The sequence below is a fragment of the Syngnathus acus genome, chromosome 5 (assembly GCF_901709675.1).
Source record: "Syngnathus acus chromosome 5, fSynAcu1.2, whole genome shotgun sequence".
Taxonomy (NCBI): Eukaryota; Metazoa; Chordata; class Actinopteri; order Syngnathiformes; family Syngnathidae; genus Syngnathus; species Syngnathus acus.
Genome location: NC_051091.1, coordinates 9,781,763 through 9,804,451, shown reverse-complemented (window position 1 = coordinate 9,804,451; position 22,689 = coordinate 9,781,763). Strand labels below are relative to the sequence as shown.

The 22,689-nt window shown below is 39.5% G+C and overlaps 1 protein-coding gene across 1 annotated transcript in view; it reads left to right on the top strand.

Moving 5' to 3' along the window:
• The first annotated feature begins 1,024 nt into the window (after nucleotides 1-1,024).
• LOC119123131 (receptor-type tyrosine-protein phosphatase gamma-like) overlaps nucleotides 1,025-22,689 on the top strand; it is an 82,227-nt gene continuing 60,562 nt past the window's right edge. The window contains exon 1 of the mRNA XM_037251975.1: nucleotides 1,025-1,767. Coding sequence (XP_037107870.1) covers nucleotides 1,680-1,767 — 88 coding nt within the window. The 5' untranslated portion in view covers nucleotides 1,025-1,679. The remainder of the gene's footprint in view (nucleotides 1,768-22,689) is intronic.

Below are 22,689 nucleotides of genomic sequence, written 5' to 3'. Positions count from 1 at the left end.
TTCTGATGGTTGGAAAATGAGGCATCTATTTGAGGTAGCTATTTGTCTTTAGTGCATTTGCCTAAAAACAATCTGGAGCATGATAGCTTGTCAATGGATAAAAATATAATTTGGAGAAATATACTGTTCTTAACTCCCTGTTTGTGATTTAAACAACCTAATAGGTATGTCTTGCAACTGTCATTAAAAAAAGTCAATGGGGCAGTTAGTGTTTAGGTGAATTAAAAAAAAAAAGTAGATCATTTTGAATAATACAGATAATATACTAGCCAGTAGGTTGTAGTTTCATGGTATAATGCCTTGTTGGTGTTTTCCATATTAAACGCCTCTGGATTTACAGCTTCAGTTTCCACTCCTTTTCATCCCATCCCATTTGATGCAACATTAGAAAGAGACTGCACAACCCTGCCAGACGATATGAACACGGAATACATTGGGGAGCCTCACCTCAAAATAAAAGCAAAATGGTTACCTACCAAAGCTATCGTGTGAAAAATATGTTTCACTTGCGTGACCATTGCCAACAACAACTGTGGATTTCGTGTTCTTGACCTTCTCGATTTTTTGAGCTGCTTCAGAATCTGCCTTCAGTTTTTTCTCTTCAGCACATCAATATTTAATGATAATAAGAATAAATTCCAACATTTATTTCCTGAAACATCACAGCTATATTATCATTATTAGACAAAAAACATACAAATAAAACAAATAATATCTCAAAAATTAAAAAAGTAAAGACATTTTTTTGAAATCAGTGTAGAAAATATATTTTTATTGAACACATAAAACCATCTCTGATTATAATCTACTGTTAACCAGTGTTAGTCTTGTGTAATTCAACCTTGAAAGAAACTATAAGGTCCACTCCAGTGTTTTTTCATCAGTGTTGGTGGGTTGGAGGGCGCACAAGGGGTGTCTGCACAGGGTGCCATTCAACTCGGACCGCAACTGCTCTCAGGAACAGACCAGCGTCTCAGCTCCAAACCTTTTTTCTTTTTTCTTGTTGTATTCAACAAATCCGAGCACCGCCTCTCCACCGTCCCTCCGCCCCTGCGCGCAGGCAGCCTGTCCGCCAGGATGGGACCAGCAGCCGCCTGATATCCATGCATGCATGACCGCTAGTCCACTTCCTGGATGGAAGAATGGGACAATTCCTGCAGCAGTTTTTCTTCACATTGTGCGTCGCAGGCTCCCAGTCACGGATAAACGCCGAGTGATCGCTACTTCAAATCGATATTATCGGATCCCCCCCCCCCCCTCTCGTGTGTAGTTAAAGACAGCCATTGATCGCCGCCTGACCCCCTTCCACTCTCCGGGAATGTGGCTCCGCGGAAGCCCGTCGTGGAGTCAGAAGAGCCCTGCTTGGAAGTGTTTGCACACAGCCGTGGCGTGTTCTTATTTCTCAAAGCCCAAGGAGCACCAGCTTGGACCGACGCGGACTATTTTCTAAGAAAGGGGGGAATAAGATACAATACAAATTCTTTTTGATGCTTGCGTGGCCGCGGCGTCAACTTCAATTTTTGGGGGAAAGGCTTCTCTCGCACGCGTGGGATTCTCTCTCTCCCCCTTCTCTTTTCGTTTAACAAGCTAAAAGACTGGGAAAAAAATCAAACAAACAAAAAACAGCCATAAACTTTGTCACCCATCGCCTCCTCATTGCTCTCCATGAGTAGTCTAACATGCAGAGGAGACGGGAACCGAACTGCTGGTGGATTTTATCCGTAATGCTTCTTCTAACCTTGCCCGAACACGGCGACTGTCATCCTGGTAAGTAGCGGCGCTTACTTTGCGGCACACAAGCTAGCTCTCACGTTTCTAATCCCTGACTCTAGATTGCTTTGTATTTGAATTTCTCTCTATTTTTATTTTTGATCGCTGCTGCACACTAGTCTTGCAATGTCGACATGAAACGCATTTAAAAATGCGGCGTTCAAAACAGCTCGTTTGCTTACGAGTGTGCACGTTCATCGTCATCCAGCTGCACAATGGCGCAAAATGCATGACATACTAATGATGTAAAATGAACTTTTTTTTTCTCCTTAACTTTTTTGTCACCCTTTGACATCTCACGCCGTGCCAATGTGTTACTATTGATAACCCAGTTTTTCCCCATCGTGTTTCTTTTGAAATGTAACCAAAGTTGTATTTAAACTGTCTTTAACGTGTGTTTGTGTGTGTGTCTGTCTGTGCATGGGCTGCTTGTCATGATGAGGGCGATCTGATCCCCCCCTTGTATGCTGGACAGCGAGCGAGCAGCCAGTTTAAGACTGTGACTCATTTTATACCCACTGGACAGTATAATAGGTACACCTGGAAGCTGGTTCTGTGCGCATTTCCAAAAAGAGACAGGATGCCAATTTTATGTAGCAGTCAGTATGACACAAAAATAACTATTGTTGGGGGAATAGGTAGGTATTTGACAGCATCGATCGAAATATATAATATATGGAAATCCAGTTTCCTTTATCCTTGATACAACTGACAAGTGTGAAAATGCCCGCAGTGATATATTTTAATGTACATTCAACCAATATTATATTATGTGCAAACAATCTAATTCGATTCGGTATAAAAGCTGTGGTTCTGATCTGCAGCTTTGTTAAATAATCTGTCTGACAATTTCACTCAAAACTGAGCAGCATTATCTTTTGCTATTTTTTTGACAGATCTTAGTTTGATTGAATTCAATAATGTAGTCACTGCCAGTGTAGTAGTTCACTTGGTTGATAATGTAAGCGGCGTGGGTTCAATCCCCACTGAGATGGTCCATCAATGTGCTCTGATTTTTATTTGAAAATTTTTGTTTGTCTCTTATTTGATTTTGTAAGCTCACTGACCCCGTAGTGGTTCACTCGGCTGATGTTCATGCAGCCAGTGCGGTTTTAGTCTGTCTGTCTGTCTGTCTGGTCATTGAGTGGCGATCATTCCAGGGTCGAACTCTATAAAAACATCAACCATACGATTGTTGCCACCCTCCATTGTGAATTTTAGATTTTCCTGTATATTTCCCCCACTCCATTCAGTGCTATGCTTACGCCGCCATTACCTTTCGAGCTCCATCCAAAGTGTCGATTATCAATGTATCGTGCGATTTACATTAGTGCTCGGAGCTAGCTGCGTTCTTCTCTGACACACGAGCCAGTATGTGCGATATTCTCAAGAAACAGTTTTATTTTCTATTTGTTTGGTTGTCAGCTTAGTACACAGAAGTAACATGGTATCTGTATATGCGTATATCCACAAGCCTACTTTTCCTGCGTCTCATGTTTTCTTTGTCTCTCATGGACAATACCGCGTATACATTGTGCCTGTATTGTTAAGACTGAGGCACAACAATGGGTTGAACCAGGTTTGTCATAGGAATTGGCAAGTACCAACGCCAGGGATCAGTGTCTGATCTAAAGCGGCTTAATTTTAAGGTATTGGGTACTCGTGGAGGCTGCCGATAACAGCCACAGATACTTAAAGCAACCGGGAAAAAAAAAATCTGATATGAAGCACTATAGTTGGCGCTATACTGCGGCAGTTTGTCACATTCACAAATCACCTTTGACCTGTATTGTTTGTTAGGCTACTAGATTTTTGTGTTTTATGTTAGCGTAGTTTTATGAATCTCTTATTATTTTCTCTGTTTTACATATAAATAGAACAGGTAAGAGAAAATAGCCACACATTTCATGTAATTTTAAGGACAATTATAGTAGGATCCCGTGATCCTGAATATAATAAGCAGTCTAGAAAATTCATGCATAGCTGGTGAACCTTTGTCCCATAGATGGTGCAGTTTTTATTCTAATATCCAGCAAGATTCGTCTTAGAAATAATGTGCGAATGTGTCTGAGAAAACTGCGATCATGCAGTATTGGAACAAATGTTGGTAATTTCAGTAGCATTTTGGTACAGTTGCATGGTGGGCGGGATTAAATGTTCAGCCCACAGGCCATAGGCTTGTGACATTGTCAGCTGGTGAAATGCTGCCCAATACGGGTGTTCTCAATAGCTGAGGAAAATTGAAATCTTGGCACAGTTTGTAGGGAAGACAAACAGCATTTGAAGAAAGTTGCACAACTGCTGTATTATCATCGTGGGCAGCCTCGTCTTTGATTTTGATCAGAGGTCAGAAATCTATCTGGCACATTTAGAAAGCGTTCATTTTTGCTCTGATGTTCCTTATCGTTAAAAAAACAACAACACACATTATTCAATGACAGAAACCATCAAATCTGCAAGAATAATAGAAAAGATAATAAACTGGCGGTGGTTTTCGGTCATTACTGAGAAATTTATTCTCCCGTAGTCTCATCCTCGTATTTATGTGAAAGTTAAAAACAGCAGCGATGCATTCTAACAGCCAAATAACATTTTCCAGTTGGAACATAATTCAGAGAGTATAATTATTTGTTGGTGTTGTCACTGTGTGGCTTAAAATGCCCTAATTAATTTCCCCCAACTTTATCGTCTCTGATCACTGTTGCTGGTCTTCGCTTCCCCCAAAACTTGCATACTGTTGTTTGATTTGTATATGCGACTGGTCACACGTAATCCATTGGTGTTTTCAATCGAATTTTTTTTTTTTTGTCTAATGTATTTAATTAGATTTCCATCAAACAAACACCTTCTGGGAAATTTTTCAGCTAGGACAATTAAAAAACAAAAATGCAAACAAGAGTGCTGACAAAGTGACCTTTGACCCCAGCCACCTTAACAATCTTGCTATCATTAGAAAGGGACAAACTGTCACTGTATTTAAATCTATAGTCACTGAACTGTCTTTTTGTTTTTAAATTAAATAGTTTGACACAAGAAATCAGTCTGCTATCATGGAGGAAATTGGACATTATTTATTGTTGAGAAAATGAAATTCTTAAGTCTTGGAATTTTTCTAATAACAAAATGCATCTAAAAGATGAATCGTTAAGTTAATCCATCCGTTCTAATTATCGATTACTTTGATAATAAATTCATCGTTGCACCGCAATTATGCACATAGCCGAAAGAAAAGGAAAACACATTTGGTGAGTTCTTCCTTTAGTTGCTCAGTGAGCTGAGGTCCCACATAATATACAGACATAAATTTCAATTCCAACTTTTTTTTTCTGTTCCACAAATGACAATTAAGAACAGTGACTTCCTGTAAAATCCAGCTGAGGCTATCTGGTGTCCGACATCATTCAAAATGAATAAGGAAATTTCTTAAAAATCGGACGGTACGCGCTGAGTCTGAAGATTGGGTGAGAATTGTCTTTATTTTTCAATGTAATTTTTTATTATAACTGCTCCTTCCTCCAACGCAATCCATCAGTTTTCCTGCAATGCCACTTCATCACAAGCGGAGAGCTAAACACGCGTATTCCGTTTCATCTCGCAACACAGTGAGGACATAAGTGAATGATTGTACTCGTAGTGAACTGGAATAGCCTGAAATTAGTGCCACCCGCTCAATTTATTATTCAGCCATATAATTAAAATCCTCAAATGTCATCCCTCAACGTTGATAGCATTGGTAGAACGTTAAATGCGGTTCTATCTCAGATTGATGTTGTTGCTACTCACGTGTGGCACCAATTATCCTCCATATCAGTAGCGGTGATGCACCAGAAGAACGCTTCTGTCTTAATCAGAAGCCTCTCTGCCCCCAATGCTCCCAAGTTGCCTGCTTCCCTGCCCTCGGCCTGCCGTTTTTATTGACTTGTCGCCTTACAAGCTGTGAACACAGCAGACTTATTTCATACTGCATACCTCAATGGACCTCTGACACAAAGCAGAAAGGCTGACTGCCGGACGAACCAAAGGTCACCGGTTGAAAAATCTAGTTGAACCGTAGTCTGTTCATCACGTAATGGTGCTCAGTCAGTGAGGCTTTTCTATTCATTACCAATATTAGTTTTTTTAGGATTTGAAAAGGCAATACTGTAAATCAGGGGTGTCAAACCCATTTTTTTTCGCAGGCCGCATTGTCGTCATAGCTTCTATCGGAGGGCCATTATGTCAACCGAAATAAATGTATGAGCACTTCATATTATATACAGTAAAAGCTACAAAACAAACTGACAAATAACTCGTTTTCAAATCAGGCGAGTAAAAACTGGTCAAATATTTAAAAAAAAATATATACGTATATCATTAAAAGTGAAGACAATTTACAATTCTGGTAATGACACACGAATTTGATGCACAATTTGTCTTTGCGGGCCGCATAAAATGATGTGGCGGGCCGTATCTGGCCCCCGGGCCTTGAGTTTGACACCTGTGCTGTAAATGAATGGAACATTTAGTTGCGACACCTCTCAACTCGGTTGGCTCAATCAAGACTATTCTTCTCTGGAGTTGGTAGACACTTAAATTGCGCTATTTAACATTGAGATTTAATCAATGTTAATGGGCCCATTAATCCTAAATCTTCTTACCTTGCCTGCAGGTAGCAGCTGTTACGTCGGTTTACATTGCTCACTTGCTACTTTGAGTCCTCTTTTGCTTTTTTGTGTGAATACCTCCTCAAGTTTACACGAAGGTAAGGTAATCTGGTAGATAAGATTCTGCAGTAGAATTTGTCCCATTTTATCCTTTATGACCATTTGTGCCTATTTTGGGGAATCTTCAAGGTAGGCTTCGCCCACTGTGAATTTTGGGCACCCCCACAAAAATATGGGTTCCATATCAGTTATCAGCACAAGCAATTGTTTTTTTTCTCATTAAAACTTCAAGTCGCGAATAATTCTTTTCTTCACGATGATGTGAGTGGGCGAGTGTGGTCTGTAGCAGGAGTTCATGTTTTGAAAGACAGTTCTGGCGACCGTCGAAGACACGTTTTTACAGTTTAAACAGGATGTGTGGGAGAATAAGAAGAATCTCAGTAAAACCACTCAGTGGACTTGTGAGGTTGTTATATCACTGACATAATTTCTCTGAACTTGTTTTGCCAAAAAGACTCATGTCAAATGATTATATCACTTGTGAAGATTTTATCGTGCTATGAGAGAGTTGTTTGGAGGAGGTAAGCCCCGCCTCCAGTTGAAGGTACCTGTTTAAAAAGAATCGTCATTAATGAGGTTTTAATTTGACGCCCAAAAGACATTTAGAATGTTTGCTGCTGCATAGTTAAGAACTCCTTCTGGAATCTCTTCGGATAATTGGTGCAATATGTACGTATAATGTAGGACAGCACATCTTGCTGCCTCATGATAATAAAAATGGCATTTGGACCATATGCTTTAAGTCTCTCTCTTGACTCAGCACTTTGCAAGGATGTTGTCTCTCGACCAGCTGCCTGTACAACTGGCTAAATGGTCAATTGGGAGAAAACATTGCAACTTTGAGCACTTTTCATATGAGCACATTATTTAGTTTGCTTATTTCCTAGCAATGGCCATATCACTGATCCATTAGATGGAATAAAACTCATGGCGGGTGAAACTATGATAATGCTATCTTGAGATGTTCGTGTTTATTTGCCTTGACTGATATTGACAGTGCTATTGCCTGAAAGTACTATTTTATTTTATTTCTTTGCTCTTGTTTTTACCATTTGAACAATGCTATTGCCTGAAAGTACTATTTTAGTTTTTTTTTTGGCTCTTGTTTTTACCATTGGAACAGTAGCATTACCTGAAAGTACTATTTTAGTTTTTTTTTTTGCGCTTGTTTTTACCATTTGAACACAAATAAGGAGTCCCAAACTGAGTGTAACTTTTTAAACTTAAATTAATGAAATCTGACATGCATCCCAAAAAAAAAAAACAGTTTGGGGAATGCAAGTAAATAACCAATATGTGGCAAGAAATAATAATGTGCTTGCTTTACTATTTGTTCAATTATGTTGTAAAACGATCAATTTGAAAAATTCATGGAGCACAATAAAAAATATAGCATAAAACTATCATTTTGGTTCAGGAACTTGTTCATACTTGCGTATATACCGTTACAGAAATGATGTAATTTTGGTAATTACCAAGGCAATTAACTTTGTCCAGCTGTAACATAAACCTTTCATTGAGTGGCGGTCTAATAAACGTGTTAAGTACCGTGTATATCATATTTAAATATTATAGAAATGTCCTTGTCTTCTCTGCAGTTACGTTAGGAAACGTGGTACTTCATATTGTCTCCTCTCCTTTGATTTGCTGCCAAGCTTCCCTGTTTCATCTTTATACAGTGCTGCAAATACAAATTTAGCCGTTTCTGTTTTTCAGTGCGCGACTGTCATAAAAAATGTGGCTGCTGTTGATAATAGGAATCGATAAGCTCGAAGGCACACAAGTCCGGTTAGATTGGACAAATTGGAAGCGTTGCTCGATTCGCATCCATACGGCACATCGGCTTAATGGATACCCCCCCCCCGCCAAAAAAAAAAAAAGGCATTACAGAAATGTGCCAGAGGCCACTAGATTTGATCAAAATCAAATTGGCTTGCATGGCCGTGCACTATTTCTAGCGTAATGTGACAAATGGCCGAAATGGCCAGTGGACATAAGTGCGGAGTTTGCCATCTGTGGTAAAGTGGTGCATCAGAGGAGTTTAATTAAAAAATAAAATGCAAATTATTTTGTGCGCGCTGTACATCACTAGTTATTTTTGACGTCGTTTAGCTCACCGAAAACCCGAGGCAATCTGTGCGCTGAATCTCACTCGGTGTTTTAGCCAAGAGACTGCTGGTCACAGTAGCTTTTTAATCAATTAGAAATGACTCACTGCCACTTCACTCCAAATCATTTCATCTGTCCCGGCCACAAAAGCGACGCGCGCGCACATGCAAACTCCATCTCGGATTGGGCAAGGCTGCTCTAAAACAAAAGGAAAACACTGCCGGGGAATCAAATGCACTTATTTCCTTTGCTTCTTGACAAATGTGATGAATGTCCAGGCTGTGAGGCAGTGTCACTAAAGGACATATACTGCTGCACTCAAGGACTCGGCCATATCAATAAATGTCCCGTGTCCTTCGGTCCTCACATCCTCTTTCCCCTTAAACAATCTAGCCTTGATGCGATACTGTGTCAGCTTTGCTTACAGCTGAGCTGTCAGTCAGCGTTGCCCCATGGAGAGTAGAAACAATGGAACCTTCAGGCCCCTTCTTCCTGCATTGTGTTGTCGTGCATCAACAGAGCATGTGTTTGCTTTGTGCTCATTGTTGTTTTCTTTCTTTCAGGCTACATTCGCCATGGCCTGACAGTAGACGTCCCCGTCCATGAGGCTAATTTCCCCTGTCGTTACGACTACCGTCCGTCCCTAAATGTATATGACTAGGTCAGGGGTGTCAAAATTATTTTGTAGTTCCCTAAGGTGGCTGTTGTCTGTGAAAGTGGATAAATGTAAAATATCATTTTTTTTCTATATTTATACTATAAATTGAATTTTCAATCAAAAATTGTAAAAGCGGGCCGTGCAATATGGGTCGGCTTCACACCTGTGTGGCCTACGTATTTGGCTCGCGTGAAATGTCTCACAATGAGTCATGAAATGATGCCACGGATCAGATCTGACCCTCGGGCCTCGAGTTTCACACCTGTAGATGAATTGGCTTTCAGGAATGGGATTCTAACCTTTGCATACATTAGATTGGATCAGCTGTAGAAAAGCTTGAAAATGCATCTTTGCCCTCATTAAGACGATTTGTCATGAATTGAAATTCCTGCAAGTTGCTAATTTTCTTACGACTGTTTTGATTAAACAAAACAAAACGCAAACAGTACACTTCAGCGGCAGGACAGACAGTTATTGTATTTACAGAATGCAAAATGAACTTGGAAACGATGCCTCGCAGTTAATCTTCAGATCTTTTGGCTTTTGCTGTCATACTGCCAAGAAGCAACAAACAAATACATAAAACATTCTCAAGCGTTTTCTCTGTTGGAGGCAAAATGCATTTTTAGCACGCTGAAACATTTTCCTTCGCGTTTATACTGTACCTGCAAAAACAGACGTGAGGTGTTGCTAACACCTGGCTATTGTCTTTGGGGAGAAGTCACTCTGCAGTAGTCACATCTGGCTGTTTATCATCTTCAGCTCTGATTGGCAGGAATGGAAACGTAACACAGCCGTGCGCTCGTGCACCTTGGTTGCGCTTAAAACACATCCAATATGTTCGTTTTAGAAAACAAAAACCCCTTAGATATAGTTTACCAAGACTTTTCTTTTAAAAGGAAACTTTATAATTACTCTGCTATCCGGAAATGACCTACAAAATAATTCTGACTTTTAAAAAAACAAATCACATAGTTTGATCAAATAGGTTTCAGCCTCGAAAGCTATTTCACAATTTCTGGAAAAAAAATGTTTAATTAAACACCATCGTGTCATTGATATAGGCAATCTATAAAAAAAAAAAAGAGAGTCAAGTTAATTGTCTCTAAGCGGCTTGACTAATTATTGTGCTTTTCAGTCATCGGTCAGCAGTAAATCTTTGAAGTTAATTTACTATGGAAGTACATTGCATTGTTTTTTTTCTCTTCTTCTAGAGGTTCTGTCTTTCCTTTCACGGAGACTGACATTTTGTTTGTTTCTCTCACATGCTTCTCTGTCTGACAACCGAAAGAAAGCACTAACGCACCAGTAGGAAAGGGGTCTTTTTTTTTTTCTTTTTAACCGTGCTTTGACAAAGCAATCAAAGAATTTTAAGTGACGTCGAGGCGCGCTACAGCGGTGGAGTGGTACGATTGCTTGATGTAAAATGGCTACGGAGGAAATCTGGTGCGAGTTAATTTCAGAGGATTTCAAGAGTGGAGGGAAATGTGCTGAGTTGGATGGTTTTTAGGAGGGACTTTAAAGACTGCCCTATCGATCCTGTTGGCATGTCTCCCCTTGGGAAATGCAAATGTTTCACTTCTTTTACACACATCCAAATCCTCCTGGTAGGAGAACCTTAATTATCCGGGGATTTGAATACCATGGCCTTTTCCTCCGGCAATTTAATTTTCCAGAAACAAATAGTTTCACACTTGCTGAACAATGACCAACCTTCTATTTGTAATCTGCTCTGACAAGAGATAGCGTGACACCAGTCGCAGCTGTTGAATTTGCTAATTGTCAAGAAAAATCCTGATCTTTTTTTTTTTTTTGTTGTAATATACAAATGTCATCGCAATACCTGCGAGTTTGCTCATCTGTCAAACACTATTGCTCACTGAAGTTGTGACAGCTGCTGCATGTTATTGTCACAGCCAATTTAAACCCCAGCCCAAGTGTTTACCGGAGCGAGGAGACCTATCCCCAGGTAACGGCTAATCACTCAGGGATTCAACACATCATCTGTCCCACGCTTAATAGTCGGCGCGGAACAGGCGGTAGAAGGCAGCAGCTCCGCCTGAACAGCCACACGGCTCTCAAGACAACTCAATGTTATGGATGATTGGTCCAATTAAAAGGTTTTGGTTGAGCTGATGACACTGGTGGTGACTCAGTCGCGCCATCCTGACAAAATGAGACAATCATTTAGCATAGCCGCTACTTTGAGATAAAATGTATTTTTGTGGAATTATGCTTTGGAGAGCAAAAGTTACAATAAGGGTGACCTGTTATTTCTCATGTCCAAAGATAAAACAGTTTCCAATCTCTTTGAGTCTTCTATCTCAAGTGTAAATACAAATTTCAATTGTGATCAGTTAATAGCTTTATAAATCAAAGTATCGTATTTTTTGGACCATTAGGCACACCGTATTATTAGGTACTTTATTAGTACTATCAATGAAGGGGTTTAATTTAATACATTTTCATACATATGGCGTACCAGGCTTTAAAGCGCATTATCTTTAATCGTTAATTTGAGAGATTTAGCGTGATTACGCTAGGTTCAGACTGGACACGAATTATCGATTAACGCCTCGTGTCTCGCTTGCTTTTGTTTGCTTTGCAACCACACATTTTATTCTTTTTTCAAACAATCCATCTCGACTCATCCCTTCATACCTGTCCACTTTTTATTGCTGGCAGTTCTTTTGACAACCTGTCACTGTTGTGACCAACCTTCATTCCAATTCAATTGTCTTTTTTTTTTTTTTTTCTCATATAGCATCCTGCACAATTTTTGTTCTGTAAGCATTTTCTGTGGATACTTTATGAATGCTGTCTTCTGTATATGTTGACCAAAATAGAATTGTAGATCAAGAGATTACAGCAAATGGAAATGACAGTAAATTCCTTGCTGATGCTACTAATACAAAAACAAATACTGCACGTACATTCCTAGAAAATAGAAAAAGACAGAAAGCAATAAACGGGATAAAGCGGCTTTTGGGCTAAATCTCTGTGACTCATATTTGATAGGATAGATGAGGTATTATAAATGTTCATATGAAATTATTGTTTCCCCGGTTCATCTTATATCGAAGGTGAACATAAAAAAAATATAAAGCTAAAGTCGAAATGACACAAATTTGTAACGTGAATAATTTACAAGCATTGTGCAGAAAATTACGCTAGATATTTTTGTTGTTGATTGCTGTGAGCTCTCACGTTTGCACACACACACACACACAGACACACACACACAAAAAGCTTTGGAGGAGTTGAGGGGTGGGCAAACGAATAATAGCCACCGTGGCTAACTTTTGTTTAGACGGCAGAACCTTTTTGAAAAACAGTCCACGGCATCTCGGAAAGGTCACCACTGCCGTTACCTTTTGAGTCTTCGCCATAGAAGTAGAACTAAATACTAAGGCTGGCTGTGTTGATCATAAGACTATTTGAGATTTTGCCTTTTTAAGTTTAGTACACTGCTTACTGGAAAGAAGCCTTTGTTTAATACCTTTTCATAACACCTTGTCCTTTGACATTCTGCGTTGTTGTGCAGTTGCAGGACTTGAATTATTTCAGCTCATCCGTGAATGAGTTCCAGAGGTGTATAACGCATTTGCGCAGTGGGCCAATGGCAAAGCAAACATTTATTGAATCGACAATGTTTTTTTTTTTTTTTTACAGATACTAAGCATCATTTCATTAAAGTAGAATCTGACATGACAAGACAAGCGTTACTGCATTTACAATTATCACAACGTGTTGTTATCTTGCCTCTAAAATGTGTTATTTTGTTCAGATATAGTGTAAAAGTTAAAATTGTGTTTCCCTACCTTTATTGAGCCAAGCCAACCATATAATATGTTGAAAATAAACATCTCACGGCATTTACTATGAATAGTAAATTAACGATGACCTTGTCTCAATTCACTTGCAAATTTACTTACTCGGTGTGACTCAGGGCCTCTTTAATTGAACACAAAGTTGATATAATATTTACTTCTAGCAATGAAATTTGATCATTACCTGCAGCATCTTTCATAATCTCATGGCAGTTATTGCTATGTTTGATTGTGGTGGTGAATCTGAAATCCTGATTTACAATGCTAGGGCAATTGAAAATCTGTTCGCTAGCATCTTAAGCAAAACATGTTAATGTGTGTGTGTGTGTGTGTGGTGTGTCAGTGACAGATAAAAAGTACTTGTCACTGTGAACAGGAGAACTGGTCTTTATTCACTCAAGCTTGCTGCACTGGTTGTTTCCGGGCTATTTAACAAATTGTACTGCGGGCCGGATCTAATTGCATAACGGGCCGTTTGTGGCCCGTGGGCTGGGAGTTTGAATGTTGAATCCATAAAAAGAAAAACATCCACAGTCAAGAGGTCAGCAGCCATCAAAATGCTTTTGCTGCGTGTTTTCTTTTGTCCAGCAGACATGACAACCAAATTAAATACATTGTGTAGGTGAATATGATAACCTTGCCTTATTCTATTCAAACAGCTTTTGCGAAAGTAAATAAAAAACAGACAGTAGTGTTGCTTCTTTTTTCCGCTTGGATGAAAATGTCATTTCAGAATTATCTCTGCAATGACCTCCGATACCACTATGTGTTGTTCTCGACATCCTTAGCGCATTATGACATCTGTAAATTGAACTTTACGGTGGAATATTAAATAGGTGCCGCTTGATGCACATAGGAGCATTCTAAACGGAACACAACCAAATACTACTATGCATAAAATTACCTTTCTGTGAGTGAGAGAACATATAATATGAGGTATCTTATTATTTATTTATGATAACCTGTACGAGGTATATTATTATATATTTATATAATGTTTTATTTTTGTATGTATAACTAATAGCTATTTTTGTTTCTGGTAGAAATACAAAAATACTAATTATTGATTATTGATTGATTAATTGATTATTGATTAATCTATTGATTAATCAAATAATCGTACATTACATTTGCATTTAATTGCATATAAAAATCCCCCCATTACTATTTATTAAGCGATTATTTTTGAGTAGTTGGTATTATTTAATGATTTGGATGGATGGAAAAAAACAATAGTTATCAATACCACACACGTAGAATTGATGGTAATTGTTTTCCAAAGTAAACGTTTGTCTTTGAGTTTTTACTATAGGGAGCCTGAGATCATAAGATTTGGAAATCTTTATTTAAAAATTGGCTCTAAACTATTAGTTGATTATTGAAATACGATGAGATTAATGTAATAATCAATTTGTCGTCGATTAATCAATTATTTATGGCACCTCTGACTGTAACAAATGTTTTGTACCATTTGTAGCTGTGTACAAAGTAAACATCCCTGGTCGATACGTCAAGAATAACACCAGGGCAAAAGAGCACAAAAAAATAAAAATGACTGTAGAATGTACAAGTCATTTTCTTTATTTATAAAGTTTTGCCAGTTGAAGAAAAGAATTTATTCCATTCTTAACATTTTCAGGCACTGACAATAGAAAAAAAAGCATGCAGGCTTGGTGTGACCTTCAGAAAAATACAAACAAATACACTAAAGGAATCATAACGTGCGGTATGACATGTCGACTTTGGAATGCATTGTTGATCATCAACTTGGTAAGCTCAGATGTCGATACTAATGGTTTCCTTCGTCTCACATCTGTTGTGATTATGAATGTCGCATTCTAGTTCGTTAAATCAAAGCAAAAAAAAAGTGCAATCCAACTCTAATACTGAATAGTGTACAATCGTTTCAGTGATGTGGTTAGTGTATCGCATTGCTCGCCACGGTTTTATTCATCATTTCTAAATGCAGCCTTCAAGTATTGATCAGAGAGCAGCATCAAAGAGCATTTAAAGAGGAAGCAAAGAGTTCTGACTGCTTGTATGGCCCTAGGCAGGCGTGAAGATCCTGTTTGGAAGTGATGCATGCAAAGAAGTCCTAGAGCACCCGTTATTATTTATGGCTAACACTGAGTCATTTGGCCAGTCAGCTTCAGGTTATATATACTTATTTATACATGTTTATTTGATTTTTTTTTTTTTCTTTTTGGGGCCGTATCTTGGCAAGTATTAAAACCAACAGTTGGATTTAGCTTGATTTTACAAAACTTTTTAAATCTTTGAATTCCAGCATGTCTGTTATTTCTCTGTGGGGTGTCAAATGTAATATGAACATTTGTTTTCATTTTACAGGGATTTAATGCATATCTAATGTAGAGGACTAATGGAGGAAGATTCATACGTGATCTAATATCTATCAAGTGAAACGTAGAGGGGTAATTGACGAACAGATGGGTGCATTTTTCTTTTTTTATCCAATAACCATTGTGTTCAGAGGAATGACCTTGAGTGTTTGCTCCTTCAATATTCCAAGAACTATCTCAGAAATTGCTCCTATGCTACACTGAAGTTCCACACGTGAGTAAAGTAAACCTGTAATATATTAACATCTCTCTGACTGTCAATCAAAAGTCTGAATTATTATCTTTGTAAAGGCAGAGAGCTATTGACACAGTCCTTGCAATGGATCACTTGATGGTGAAAAGAGTAATAAAATTGTAGCCGGATGGATGGTTTGATATGCCACAGTGTTCGGACCGCTTCAAGATTCTTTATTGTATTCCCTGAAAGCAACGGGTCTACTACAGAGGTCAATATCCTTGAATTTGTTTAATCTTGTTAATGGTTTTCATCAGAGCCCCTGATGCACTTAATCAGCGGGCACCGCGGCCATTTAATGTACTTAATTCACTGTAGGAGTGTTGCCCTTGAAGTGCAGTCGACAGCGGATTGACACAATTTAGATTTACCGAATCATTTCACTGGTTTTTGAGAAGCCTTCCTGGACTTGAAATTCAGCCACTTTTGTAAATGCTCTCTCCTTCCTTACAGGAAGTCGGGACATTTTCATTCATAAGACTTGGTTTGAGTCAGACAATAGAACAATGGTTCTTTATCAACATCTTATCAATATAGACTAAATACCAGGATGTGCCCTACCTCCTCCGCCTCATTTTTTTTTATTCAAGCTTGATTGAATGCTCTAAAGACTTTGATCTTTGTTTCAAACAGGGCAGCACATGGGATATTGTCCATGATTCATTCCAATATAAGCTATAGCTACAGTCCAGTGAGATCATAATTTAAAATGATATCACTATGTAGGCTTACTGAATTTTTGTTTTGTTTTTAGTTCGCCGAACACAAGCCCCAAGAGAAATTCTTTTAGGAAAAGCAGAATAACAAGCGATAATCAAGGAAAAGGGAAAACATAACGTATGTGCGGACTAATTGCGGAATGTGCTTACCGTATTTTCCGCACTATAAGGCGCACCTAAAAACCTCCAATTTTCTCAAAAGCTGACAGTGTGCCTTATAATCAGGTGCGCCTTATATATGGACCAATATTGAGCCACTACAGCAGGCGTGTCCAAAGTCTGGCCCGCAGGCCAAATGTATTTGTCTTATATATGGACAACGTTTTAAAATGGGCCATTCATTGAAGGTGCGCCTTATAATCCGGTGCGCCTTATATATGGACAAAGCGCCTTATAGTGCGGAAAACACGGTACTTTTCTGTTTTGTCAGCTTTTTTTTTTAAAACTGTTACAATAAAATATACAATTTATGACAGAATCTTCATATCAAAACCAAAATATACTAACATCTGTGATTTTTTAAAAAATATTGATTTTGCTTAAAATATTCTGAAATATCTTTTCAAGCCTGACTTAACCTACAGCCTCTGAGTATAAACAAACACGATTCTAAGAATACCTTTCTCAATGTGCACATGACCTTAATGCTTGACTTGTTTCATCTGATCAAAATCCACAGGAAAGGGTTTGCACGCTCTTGAAGTGTTGAAGTGGCCAACATAACATATTTGGTACCGTGTCCCGAATGCACTGAATGGATGTAAATGCTTGATGATCCGTAAAGGCCTTCAGCTTCCACAATGCTAACTAGCCCGCGAGTTGAACACATGCACACGCAAATACACACGCACACATATCGGTCCCAACATCATGCGGTGTTTACGGGTCGCTGTAATCCAGAGATCCCGTGGGTCGATGAGCAAGTCGGGCACGACTGTCTGGGAACGATTGACACCCCGATTAATTGATTTTCGGCGAGAAGCCAGCAGCCAGGTAGAGGAGGTGCGAGTGAACATGATGAGCGGCTGCATTCCAGTCAGGCTTTTGTTCTTTCACTCATGAATTTTCTTTTTTTAAACCTGGATGGAAAAACTTGTGATAGCAAACGTGTCAAATGAATCAACAACACTTCTTTTTTCCTTGATTACAACTTTTGACAGAATTCTTAACATTGAGCTTATCTGTTTTTCCAGACTCTTGCCCACCCTAACAAACAACATAGCCGACATGCTTAAAAAAAAAAAAAAATACTAGGCTTATATAACACCTTGGCGGAAATTGCGATTTTGTCAGGTTGTCAGTTGATGACGCGCTTCGATGAGAATTTAATTACAAGACCTTATCCACTTCTTCCCCGAACAGACTGCAGTGTAAGTGCAGCCTAATGAGCAAGATGAGTGTGCCTTCTTTGCCCTTCCTCCCATTTTGCTTGCTTTGTTGTTCAAGTTCCCTGATGAATCTCAGGCTAAATTGTTTTCTATTTGGACGGCAGTCCAAGGCCGGAATACACACAATGCCCAAGAGGGTGTGTGCGTAAATGTGTGTTCTGGACTTATTTCAAAGTTGGTGCCGCTCATTCTGGCATCAATTCTACTTATTTTCTTAGTCTCTGTCCAGGAAGTTGTGTTTGAGGTTCCCAGCTCCCAGCAAGGAGTTGAAACAAACATCTCGCCACTGTTTGCGGTAGCACCAGCTGTCAATTAACATGGCGAATGAAAAGCCAGACTGGCATCAGTAGGTCGTCAGACTTGGAAAAGACATGACAATGGGTTAAGGTGAATTGGAACGATTGAATTGTTTCCCCCTGAGGGTCTGTTTTAATGCCAGGATTAATTGTATGGCTTCATTTCTCTGGCCTGGAGCTTCTTGTGTACTCTGCTGAACGAGCTTGTTTGCGTTTAGCTGTGTAGACCAAATTCTCTTCATTGCCATTTGAATAGTTGCTTTAGCATTTGTGAGCTTGACGTTGCAGCCCCTAAAGGCGAGTCTCTATGTGCCTGATCTTTGGCTGATCTTGGCATTTCACATGCTGGCAGCTTCCCTAGTGTGATTTGAACACTTAAGGGGATATCGAGCCACATCGCCCACTTCCCCAGGAATGAAAAACACATGCACATCCCACTCTAAAATTCCCCTTTTTTAACACAAACTCCCTTCAGCTAGGCATACTGTTTTACATTCCGACTCATACTGTGTGATAGAAGTGCTCAATCTCTGCGTTAGTACCGTATTTTCCGAACTATAAGGCGCACCGGACTATAAGGCGCACCTTCAATGGATGGCCCATTTGAAAACTTTGTCCTTATATAAGGCGCACCGGACTATATAAGGCGCACCATTCATGCATCATGTCAGATTTTTAATCCAAATCAAATCATTCTCCATTTTATCTTTTTTTATTTCAACTTCAGATGCAACAAATTACTTTATAATCACAAAATAACGATCCATAGTCTTTTTGATTCATGATTCATAGTCTTCAGCGGGCCACTTATGATTGATTTCATGACACAATGCTTCGGGCCAGTTTAAATTTAGAAATTTGGTCCATATATAAGGCGCACCGGACTATAAGGCGCACTGTCGGCTTTTAAGAAAATTGTAGGTTTTTAGGTGCGCCTTATAGTCCGGAAAATATGGTAATATTGCTATAATGCTTAACTCTTGTAGGCACCAGGAGCACAAATTTGACTGTTGTCAAGTGTTTCAATTGACTTTGCCATTGTATGTAGACTGACTCACAATAATGCTTTCAAATGCCCATTCCTTTCATTTTTACCGAAATGAGACACAGTAAACACGTGAAGCGGCATCCGACCTAACTTGATTTTGAGCTGGCACTTCATCCACTTTGCAAGACTCAAAAATTGGGGAATCTAACTCATCCGTGCGTGATCACAGTCGCAGCCGACCAAATTTCAAACGAGCTTGAAATTCATCCAAATGTCGTACGACTCTCGGCGTCAGCCAATCGTTTCTCATTTTCCCCGCAACATTGTGAATCGTGACGGCCGACCAGACTTGAAATTGGCCCTCGTTCAAAAGTAAGTCTGTTGATTTTGAATGATGCTCCATTCGCATAGTGTAGGCCCAGTTGAACATAAAAACGGAGAACCACACATTCCTAATTGAAAGAAAATAGCATCGCCTTAAAGCCTTCGTTAAACATTTGTCAGAAAAGTTGCATGTGTTCTTGCGCGTCACTTAAAAAAAAACTGTTCAAGAGAAGCAGATGTCATTTGACAGTTGCCTCAATGCTTTGCTGATGAGATTGTACAGACAGCAGCTGTCTCTCCCTGCATTTTTTTTTTCTTATGCCGCATATGCAAAGCAATTTCAATCGAGAGCCGTTACACGCTCGTGATGGCTGTGAAACCACCCTCAAGCTCACTCCTGTTTGGTGAAAATTCTGACAAAATGATGGGGCTGTTATTTTTTTGTTTTGTCTTAATTAGGCAATTTAATGGTAGGCCTTTTTCTTCTTCCTCTCAAACTGGAAATATGGAAATAATTTGAAGTGGAATGAGGTTTGCCTCCCATTCAATCAAAGTATCCATGGTACGCGGTAGTTGATGAATGTAAAGCAGGCTGCCGGGCAGAAATGCCAAAGACTGATTGACACGTGAGAAATTATTACATTTCTTCCAGATGCTACGTCTGACATCACCCTTTCAAGGCAAATACTGCATAAAGTGCTCACATGTTACAAGTGAGTGTCAATTTTCACCTTTTTCGAGTGAAGGTGTTCACCTAACAAGGTGAAATGATGTCAGGGCACATAATATATTCCTACAAGTATTTTTTTTTTTTTTTGTAAATGAAACTGAAAAGCTGTGAGCGAGCACTCTCTTAATAATGGGTGATGACACCATGGCATGATAGTTTTTCTGCAGCTATTCTGCTACCAAGGTGAAAAACGCCATACATCACACGCCAGAGGCTGGTGGAGGCGATTTACTTCCAAAATGGCTTCTTTTTACTTGCCATTACTTATACGCAATTTATACACAGTGGTACGTCTCTGTCGAAGAAAATAAAACGGGACGAGCTTAGCAGTTTGAGAAGGTCGAACCTTAAAGGTTGATCACAGTTGGAGAAAATCAAAATAATAAAAATTGATCTTAAAACCTTGTGGTAGGTTTACAAACTGTACGACCATTGTGGCATTCTAATTTAGAAGTTCCACTATAAATCCAATTTATTGTTTACATACCGTATTTTCCGCACTATAAGGCGCACCATCAATGAATGGCCCATTTTAAAACTTTGTCCATATATAAGATATATACATTTGGCCCGCGGGCCGGACTTTGGTCACGCCTGCTGTAGTGGCTCAATATTGGTCCATATATAAGGCGCACCTGATTATAAGGCGCACTGTCGGAAAATTGGAGTTTTTTAGGTGCGCCTTATAGTGCGGAAAACACGGTATTTTTAATATAGTCAATCCAGCGACTACTTGATGCTGTTAATATCTGTTTTGCTACTTTTAGGTTTGTAGCCAGTTCACATTATGCATCATTAAGCGACAAGGCTGGCATCATCTCAATCTCGCATTATCATCCTGTTATAATTACTCACACAATTTGTGCCTGGAAATGGTCTCAAGTAGCAAATGTGAAAATGCTTTTGGGCGAGCGTCTCGCCTCCGACACTCATGTTGGCGCAGATTCACCTTGCTGTGTTACTAATTATTCTAGTCATTAGCTGCAATGGCATTCAGGTAGAAGCTTTCAAGGTGGGAGATCATCACTGCTTCTGCTAATTAATGTGAAACCCAAGTGCGCCACATGATGACTAGCCAAAAAATTTGTGTTATTTTAATGTGAACCGTCATAGTGACCCGATCAATCTTGTCATGTCCGAGGTTGTCTCGCCACATTTTTAGTGGTCGTCTTTCTCCAGTCCAAATGACATCGTCTCAAGGACGAGAAGCTTCAATCTTTGACTCACGATTGTTTAAAGCAGGTGTCACAATAACTTGGGATCGGAACAGAGGAAGTGCCATATCTCTTATTTAATATTCAGCACGCAATTGATTTTTAATACCAGTCATTAATTGTACAAGCTACAAGAATCATTTGTTGTTGCTTTTTCCCCCCCAGTCAGTCCTCCTATGCCTCTTAACAATTTCCCCATGTAAATTACAACAACAAAGATAAAAATCCCTCCTGGCCAGAGCAATATTAATTTCTTTTTTGTTTTTGTTTATTGCATTTGTTTCTTTAATCCCACTTGGGTTCAAACAGTCACATTAGCAAATCTCTTTGTTGCCCAATGTGGCATCTTACTTGCTCTGCTCAATTCGTCAGTCCACAGTGTTTGGAACCGCTATGACTTATCTGCTCATGGGACCTGTGGGGTGCCTCGGGGGGTGCGGTGAACTTTTACGCCGCCGCTGCAGCAGCAGCAGCAGCATAAGGAAACTGAAAATTGCGTGCATTTGACTGCCTGAGCATGTGGCTTTGGTTATCATTCAAAGCTAGAACGTCAACAAAAACAAGCTTGGTGTTATTTTATTATCTTTCCATGCTGTTGCTAAAAGCGATATAATGGATGTTGTGTACATCAACATGATGTTTAAATTAAATTTTTGCATGAAATAAATATAAGCCACTGTAAGCTTATTTAGAATTAACTGATGGCATATTAAGATTTAGCAGTGACACTGTTTGGGCAAGCAAAAGTAAACTGAATACTTTAATGGTATCACACAAGTATATTTTAGCACTTTATCAAGCTGTCCATTTTCTTGCAGTTATTCTGAGGTCTTGTTGCCAGGGCAGCAGGCTACGGTAGGGAGTGCCTGGGCACCCCACGGAGGCTTGTATCTGTGATCTTGTTCTGTCGGTCACAACCCACAACTTGTGACCAAAGGTGATGATGGCAACGCAGATCCAACGGTGAATGGAAAACCTGCCATTTTGGCTCAACTCCTTTTTCCGATGTCGAGCATTTCATCACTGCAGGTGCCGCACCGGCCGGCCCGTCAATCTCCTACTCCAAAAATCCCGTAAATACTTGCATCATCCCAGCTGCTTCACACTCGGCTGCGAGCAAAAGTTAAAAGGTCTCCGCTTGATGAAGCCAGCAGGACCTCATTGTCTGCTAAAAGCAGGAACGCAATACAGAGGCCACCAAACCGGAACCCGCTTCGACTGTGTCTAGACATTCCATCCATAAAAGTTATGAACGGAATCGTTGACAAAGGGCAGCCATGGTGGAGTCTAATCTTCTCTGGGAACAAATGGGAGTTAATGCTGGCTATGCGGACCGAACTCTGACACCGGTCGAAGGGGGACGAA